This window comes from Geospiza fortis, unplaced genomic scaffold (genome assembly GCF_000277835.1).
Source record: "Geospiza fortis unplaced genomic scaffold, GeoFor_1.0 scaffold506, whole genome shotgun sequence".
Taxonomy (NCBI): domain Eukaryota; kingdom Metazoa; phylum Chordata; class Aves; order Passeriformes; family Thraupidae; genus Geospiza; species Geospiza fortis.
The window spans coordinates 574,585-582,727 of record NW_005054493.1 but is presented as its reverse complement, the minus strand read 5'-3'; the positions used below and the strand labels follow the sequence as shown (position 1 = coordinate 582,727).

General features: G+C 54.7%; 1 protein-coding gene across 1 annotated transcript in view; it reads left to right on the top strand.

Annotated features, from left to right (window-relative positions):
- LOC102042373 (ADAMTS-like protein 2) overlaps window positions 1–8,143 on the top strand; it is a 28,328-nt gene that overhangs the window by 18,073 nt on the left and 2,112 nt on the right. Inside the window, exons 7-15 of the mRNA XM_031063311.1 lie at window positions 277–357; window positions 680–855; window positions 1,107–1,536; window positions 2,209–2,617; window positions 3,346–3,452; window positions 3,638–3,764; window positions 4,091–4,304; window positions 6,275–6,430; window positions 6,807–6,977. Of these exons, the coding sequence (XP_030919171.1) occupies window positions 277–357; window positions 680–855; window positions 1,107–1,536; window positions 2,209–2,617; window positions 3,346–3,452; window positions 3,638–3,764; window positions 4,091–4,304; window positions 6,275–6,430; window positions 6,807–6,977 (1,871 nt within the window). The remainder of the gene's footprint in view (window positions 1–276; window positions 358–679; window positions 856–1,106; window positions 1,537–2,208; window positions 2,618–3,345; window positions 3,453–3,637; window positions 3,765–4,090; window positions 4,305–6,274; window positions 6,431–6,806; window positions 6,978–8,143) is intronic.

Sequence of the window (8,143 nt, the reverse complement as noted above, 5' to 3'; positions counted from 1 at the left end):
CAAAGCCAGACTGTTTCCTTGTGCAGTTCCTTCCCAACTCCAAACCCAGCAGTGCTCAGACTGACATCCGTAATGGTGATCTGTTAATGGGATTGCAGAGGAGATCTGGGATGAGAGCTCACAGACTGGTGCCACGTGCATTTAGGTCCTTGGCACCCTGCTCCTGAAGGGCAGTGCTGCCTCCCTATAAACACACTTGAGCCATGAGCTTCTTTTCCCACCCAGACCTTTTTATTCTGCCCTGGGGGTCTCCTCACGCTCTGTTCTGTTCCTCAGGTTATGTGTTCATCACCAACATCCCTGCTGGTGCCACAGACATCCTCATCATTGAGCGCAGGAAAACAGAAAACATCCTGGGTGAGCAGAGGAGCTGGATGGGTGTGGAGACCCCAGTTCAGCTGCCTGGGAGCTGGGAGGAGGCTCTCTGCACTCCCACCTATGCTGTGAGAGAGCTACTGAGAGCATTCCCTCCAGGGTAGCTACATGGGAGCTTCATCTCAAGTAAAACCAAGGCCACCACATCTCCAGTGCCAGGAGAGACATTTGGAACCCAAGTTTGCTATGGGCAGGGCCTGGGGTTCTGTTTCTGCTGGGCTTTCCTCATTTGTGGGCTCTTTGCTCTCCTCGGTGCCAGAGCTCTGCAGAACGTCCCATTTGTCTGTTTTCTCTCTCTTTGAAGCACTTGCTGACGAATCTGGACATTTCTTCTTCAATGGCAACTCTGCCATTGACAACCCTCAGAACTTCAGGGTGGCCGGCACCGTCTTCAAGTACCGGCGGCCCTCGAGCCTGAACTCGGATGGGCTGGAGTACATCATAGCTCATGGGCCCACTAACCAGTCTCTGAATGCCATGGTATGTGGGGAACCAGCTTTAGGCTTACCTGTCTCCCTCAGATAACAGGAATATAACCTTCTTCCCAAGTCAACCCTGGGTGTAGGGGGTTGAGGAAGCCAGACAGGTGGGTGGGGCTTTCCTTTTGGATTTATGAGGATGCTGTCTTCTCTTAACAACCATCACCAAATAGATGTGGCTAGAAAAGGCTTTTGGGAAGTTCATACCCTTAAAATAAAAGCAGTTTTGTTTTCTTTCCCCGTTTCCTCCAGTACTATAACTTTAATGGCAAAATGCCTCACATAACTTACGACTACACTGTGCCACGGACACCGCCTCTCCGGACTGCAGCCCCTGCTCTTGCCAGGCCTCTCTACCACCACCTACCAGTGACCAGCCAGAGCCATCCCATTCCAGCCAACTCCAGAGCTGCCCAGACAGACTTCAATGCCACGTGGCTCTCCCTGTCACCAGATGACACCAGTGAACAGCTTCCTCTAAGGGAAGGGCAAGAAGATTTAGACTTTGGTCCCCCGCACTTCTTCCAGACCAACTCCACCAGTCAGACCCAGGACTGGGGCTGGGAACAAAGTGAAGAGAAGGAGAAGTACGACTTTCAGATCAGACAGGTCTACCATGCAAACACAGCAGGAGAGGAAGAGGAGGAGGAAGCAGCAGCAGTTGGTGGAGAAACAGAGTTGGGTTGGTTGCTTTGTTTTTCCTTCCCCTGTTGTATTGACTGGAAGCATTCTGTAGTGGTCTTCTTGAAATCTCAGGTGGCTTTAGCATCAGGGTGAACAGGAGGGAAGGATGGTAAATAGTGGGGTGGAGGCTGTCAGGGAGCAGCAAGGGCCAGTAGCTCTGTGAGGGAAGGGGACGCTGTGAGAGGGAGGCCGCAGTGAGGAGGTGTTAGGTCATAGGTTGGACTTGATGATCTCAAAGGTCTTTTCCAATCTGTTCATTCTGTGGTTCTGTGATCCTGTAATATGGATTAGGCAGAGCACTCAGGGCCTGAGCTTGGCAGGCAGGGCAGTGACAGCAACAGGGCCTGGCAACAGTCCAGGGATCATCAGGGAACAGCAAGGGGACAAGTCATACCCGAGGTTGATCTGGGAAAGCCATACAACAATTCAGGAACAAAGAACATGTGTAACATTGTGCAACCCAGGACTGAAGGCCCAGACTGGAGCTTAAATGGGGCTCCAGAGTAGCGGGCAGACAGAGTGAAGGCTTGGCCTGGGTAAAGCCTACTGATGCTCCCTGGTAGAAATCTTTGATTTTTATGCTGAACACTGAATGTTTTTTACCTTGTTAAATGCCACACACTGAAATACAAGCCATTCCATATAGTCAAAGGATGTATCTTAATCCCAGCTCTCAGGTTCAACCAAATCTCCATCAGCACAGCTGTGCCCTACAGCATGAGGAGACCTGAGCTGTCGGAGAAGAGCCGTGGGACGTCCTCCAGGCTCCGTCTCTTCAGGCGCCTCTGTCACCGAGACCCCCACAACGCCGCCTTCTGCAGGGAGCTGCAGCCCCTGGCAGCCAGGCTGGCCCCCAGGAACTCCACAGCCAGGCTCTGGCCCCACTGGCCACAGGGCCTCCACAGAGCCCTGGCTCGCAAGAACTCGCTGGAGGACCTGAAGGTGGAGGTGTTTGCTGGGAGCCAGGGGGAAGCAGCCAACTCCAGCACGATGGCATCTGTGCAGAGCCCTCTGCTCGGGGCCAGCCCCACCACCAGCACCAGCCAGGCAGAGCCCCTGCGAGCCCCTGGCACTGAAAGGTGGCACCTCATTTCCTGGGCATGGTTGGCTGGGGAGGGAGGGCCAAGCCAGTCCCCTGCTGTCCTTGATGTCCCCACTCACCAGTGTCTATCCATGGAAGCTGCTGTAGGTGCTTCCTCCAAGGACTGGTTGTTACAACTGGCCTGACACGGAGCTCCCGGCACATATTTCAGGGTCCATTTAAGTGGTGCTGAAGGACCTGGTGTGGCTGTAAACAAGGCCAGGAATCCCCAGCATGTCACATATCCACCATCATGTCACACCCTTCCTGTCCCATTCCTCTGGGCACATAAGCTTCTGAACCTTCTGTAAACATCTGGCAGGAGACTGAGGACCAGCTTTTAAATATTTCTGGCAAGCCACATATGAACTCTCCCCACCACAGTATATGAGAGGGACCTTGCTTGAGCTTCCCTTTCCAACTCAAATCATGCCTAGAGGCAAGGTACAAGCTGAGGCTGAGGGCACCCCCATGGCTGGCAAACCATGATATACACAAGACTCACTATGAGTGATGCTTCCTCCTTGCTAGTTGAATTTGGGAGGTGGATCAAGGCTTTGCACTCTCTGCTCATCAGTGGTCTGCCTTGCCCAAGGTGAGGGAAATGGAAAGCAGAAACACTGGCTTTCTTTCCATCTTCAAAGACAGCAAGGAGGAATTTCCCTATATTTCATGTTTGCAGCAATTCTTTTCGTTTTTAGCTCACACCACCTCCTTTTTCCACAGCAATGAGTTTGATGTGAGCCCCGTGGGCCACGACGACATCAGCTTGGCTGACATGTATCGGTGGAAAGTCTCAGCTTATGCCCCCTGCAGCTCCACCTGCACTTCAGGTAGGTTTGGCTTCAGGTGACTGATCATGTGAAGTCCTTTTGGGCTGTTGAGGGAGAGAATCCTGGTATTTCTTTATATGACAGGGAGAGTTTCAGATGCAGTGAGCACTCCAGCTGTTTAATGCTGGTGGGAGGAGGCTCTTGGCTCTGATGGAGCTCGGCTGAGGGTGTTGCTGGCCCAGCAGGTATCAGCACCTCCTATGCCATGTGTGTGCGCTATGATGGAGTGGAAGTGGATGAATCCTACTGTGACGCCCTGACCCGACCAGAACCTACCCACGAATTTTGCACAGGGAGAGACTGCCAGCCTAGGTGAGTGGAAGTGACATCAGCTGTCCACAGAGAGATATCTTTCTAAGGATCACTTTCTGCTCAAGGCATGCAGCCATTTTTGGGCTGAAAGGCACACTTAAACTAAGAAGACCTCATATCCCCTTGTAAGCAAAAAGAGGGGAAGAATTTGGGACCCGAATTGCCTGCTAAAGGCCAGCACCACATTTACTCAGATGCGATGAGCAGAGCCACAGCAGCAGCTGCTGGGTGAGGGAGCCCTGGGTGTGCAGCCCTGTGTTTCTGCCACCCCATGCCCCTGGTCCCCCTTACCTGGGTGTTCCTTTGTGCTTTCTCTGCTCGTGGAGGTGGGAGACCAGCCGGTGGAGCGAGTGCTCCCGGACCTGCGGCGAGGGCTCCCAGTACCGCACCGTGCGCTGCTGGAAGATGCTGGCACCGGGCTTTGACAGCTCTGTCTACGATGATCTCTGCGAGGCAGCGGGGCTGGCCAGGCCCATGGAGAGGAAAGCCTGCAAGAACAAGGCCTGTGGGCCCCAGTGGGAGCTCTCCGAGTGGTCTGAGGTAGGCTTTGCTCCCAGAGCTGAGTTCCAGGGCTGGGGGGTGGCTGGAGGAAGGTGGCTGGCAGGTGTTGGGTGCTGAGGAAGCCCCTGGCCAACTCCACCCTGGTTCCCCACAAGGAGTGCCTTTATGTGTAGCTGCCCTGTTCTGGCACTGCTCAGCAGACAAAGTCCATCACAAAACATTCTTTCTAAGGTCAGTTCTAAAGCAGAACAGTGAGCAAGTGAAAGCCCTGCCAGCAAGAAGCTTCCTCTTCTGGAGGATCCAAACTGAGGGACAATTGGGAAACAGTACCATGGAGATACAAAAAAAACCTAAAAGCCCATTGCAGTCCCTTTGACTGACTGCTCTGGTTGTGGCCCAGTGACTTTGAACAGCAGTTTAAGCATCAGCCCATTGATGTGTTGAAGCTCTAGGTCCCAAAATAAATGAGCAGCAAAGGTAGAGGCGGACACAGAGGCAGACACACCTTTTTTTGTCCCTGCTGGGGCCCTTCCCCTCCCTCCTAGAGCAGCAGGAGGGAAACAGGAGGCGGCACAGCCGCTTCCCCATCCCTGCTCTGTGCTCTGAGCGCCGGGGCTGACTCGCTGTGTCCCTTGCAGTGCTCGGCGCGGTGCGGCACGGCGGGGACCATGAAACGCGAGGTGCGCTGCTCCGTGGAAGCTCCGCTGTGTGACGAGTCCCTGAGGGTGTTGCTGGCCCAGCAGGTATCAGCACCTCCTATGCCATGTGTGTGCGCTATGATGGAGTGGAAGTGGATGAATCCTACTGTGACGCCCTGACCCGACCAGAACCTACCCACGAATTTTGCACAGGGAGAGACTGCCAGCCTAGGTGAGTGGAAGTGACATCAGCTGTCCACAGAGAGATATCTTTCTAAGGATCACTTTCTGCTCAAGGCATGCAGCCATTTTTGGGCTGAAAGGTACACTTAAACTAAGAAGACCTCATATCCCCTTGTAAGCAAAAAGAGGGGAAGAATTTGGGACCTGAATTGCCTGCTAAAGGCCAGCACCACATTTACTCAGATGCGATGAGCAGAGCCACAGCAGCAGCTGCTGGGTGAGGGAGCCCTGGGTGTGCAGCCCTGTGTTTCTGCCACCCCATGCCCCTGGTCCCCCTTACCTGGGTGTTCCTTTGTGCTTTCTCTGCTCGTGGAGGTGGGAGACCAGCCGGTGGAGCGAGTGCTCCCGGACCTGCGGCGAGGGCTCCCAGTACCGCACCGTGCGCTGCTGGAAGATGCTGGCACCGGGCTTTGACGGCTCTGTCTACGATGATCTCTGCGAGGCAGCGGGGCTGGCCAGGCCCATGGAGAGGAAAGCCTGCAAGAACAAGGCCTGTGGGCCCCAGTGGGAGCTCTCCGAGTGGTCTGAGGTAGGCTTTGCTCCCAGAGCTGAGTTCCAGGGCTGGGGGGTGGCTGGAGGAAGGTGGCTGGCAGGTGTTGGGTGCTGAGGAAGCCCCTGGCCAACTCCACCCTGGTTCCCCACAAGGAGTGCCTTTATGTGTAGCTGCCCTGTTCTGGCACTGCTCAGCAGACAAAGTCCATCACAAAACATTCTTTCTAAGGTCAGTTCTAAAGCAGAACAGTGAGCAAGTGAAAGCCCTGCCAGCAAGAAGCTTCCTCTTCTGGAGGATCCAAACTGAGGGACAATTGGGAAACAGTACCATGGAGATACAAAAAAAACCTAAAAGCCCATTGCAGTCCCTTTGACTGACTGCTCTGGTTGTGGCCCAGTGACTTTGAACAGCAGTTTAAGCATCAGCCCATTGATGTGTTGAAGCTCTAGGTCCCAAAATAAATGAGCAGCAAAGGTAGAGGCGGACACAGAGGCAGACACACCTTTTTTTGTCCCTGCTGGGGCCCTTCCCCTCCCTCCTAGAGCAGCAGGAGGGAAACAGGAGGCGGCACAGCCGCTTCCCCATCCCTGCTCTGTGCTCTGAGCGCCGGGGCTGACTCGCTGTGTCCCGTGCAGTGCTCGGCGCGGTGCGGCACGGCGGGGACCATGAAACGCGAGGTGCGCTGCTCCGTGGAAGCTCCGCTGTGTGACGAGTCCCGCAAGCCCAGCAGCGAGAGGGAGTGCACGGGCCCGCCCTGCGACCGCCGCTGGACCGCCTCCGACTGGGGCCCCGTGAGTCCGGCTGCGCTGCGCCCCTGGCACCCCGCGCTGCGCTGCAGGGTGGGAGCGGCTGGGCGGATCTGCTGCAGATCTCTGTCGGCTCTCTTCGGGCAGGGCCAAGCTACGGAAACCAAACCTCTCGTTTTGGCTCTCCTTGCTGTCTATTTTGGTTAACTGTGCGCTGGGCTCTAGTCAATAATCTGGGAAGCTCACGGCACCTGGAGAAGGGAAGCCCGTGACTAAATGAACCTCTTAAAGCCCCTTGGGATCCAGTGCAACAGTCCCAGTGTCAGGGCTGGACTCTGGACTCAACTCTACTGGCACCCCCAACCCTGACCTGTCCAATTCCCTGCTTTCTGATGTGTCTAAATGCCTTTTGCTCTCCAAGTGCTCAGGTTCATGTGGCGAGGGGCGCATGAGCCGCTTCATCGCGTGTCGCAACCTGGAGGGCAAGGTGATCTCCAGCTCGCAATGTGACCCGGCCACCAAGCCCCTGGCTGTCCACCCGTGTGGAGACAAGAACTGCCCCGCACACTGGCTGGAGCAGGAGTGGGAGCAGGTAAAGCCAAACCCAGCCCTGCATCCTCAGAGCTCCTTTCCACCCCATATCCCACAGGATGTGGTGGGAGCTTGGTTCCCTTGGCAGAGCACAGCTCTACCTCCACACATGGATCTGTATCCTTGTCCCAGCTCCTTTGAGAAAGAAGGAGGGAAGGAGTAGTGAATATCCCAGCTTGTCCCTACCGTACGCCGCAAAACCCCCAAAGTTTGTGGCATTTGCTGCCTTCCCAAGGAGCTCCACGGGAGGGCAGCAAGACCTTGAGGAAACTGCTCTCCCACCTGGCTTCTCAGCAGAGCCGTGTTCACTCACCCCCACAGAGGACACGAGTTTCCCCACAGTAAAGAGAAAGTCTGAACAAAACCACTTTCGTCTCTGATAAGTAACAGCTGGAGGTAAACCTGAACCACAGCCCAGATCCCTGTGCTGAAACTCACATCCAGCCCACAACAGTGTACTTGCTTCAGGGATTACAGTCCAGTGAACGTGGTCCAGGTGCTCTGTTCCACCCAACACTCAGTCTCTGCACATCTTTTTACTCCCTTTCTGTTGCTCAAGGCCAAAAGACTTCATGCTTTGCCAAACATGCTGATCCAAATCCCAGAGTATCCCAAGAAACACATTGAGTCAGTTGTGAGGCTTGGGCTTTTTCTTTGAATTCTTGAGCTAAACAGGGATCCATATAGCACTAAGGAAGAATTCTAGGAAATAAGGGAAGCAGCCAAGCCCTCTTCCCTGCAATCATGGCTAAGCCTCTCTTATCACTTTGCTCCCTTTATAGCTGCTGACTGCATTCAGCTGAGCCTCCTCCAGCACCAGTAACAAGCACAGGCTGGTTAAACCTGGCAGTTCTGTAGCCCTCCATGTGGGTCACACACAGTCCTGAAGTGCCATTTTCAGCTGTGACCCGGCTGTGAAACTCATCAGAGCTCTGAAAGACCAGCTGAGCTCCCCACCTTTGCCTATGCCAGCTTCTCTGCTGTGTTCTCTCCACTGATGAGCTCTGAGTTTTCAGGATGACTAAGGGCAGATGCAAGCCAGTTGTGCTGGCCCTGCTGTGGTGAAAAAGGTCTCAAAGCAGTGAAATCTCAAACTGGCAACTGCCTGCATGGGCATCAGGGAGCAGATCCTGCCTCCTGCTGCTTTTCCTGGTGGTGTCCTGAGGG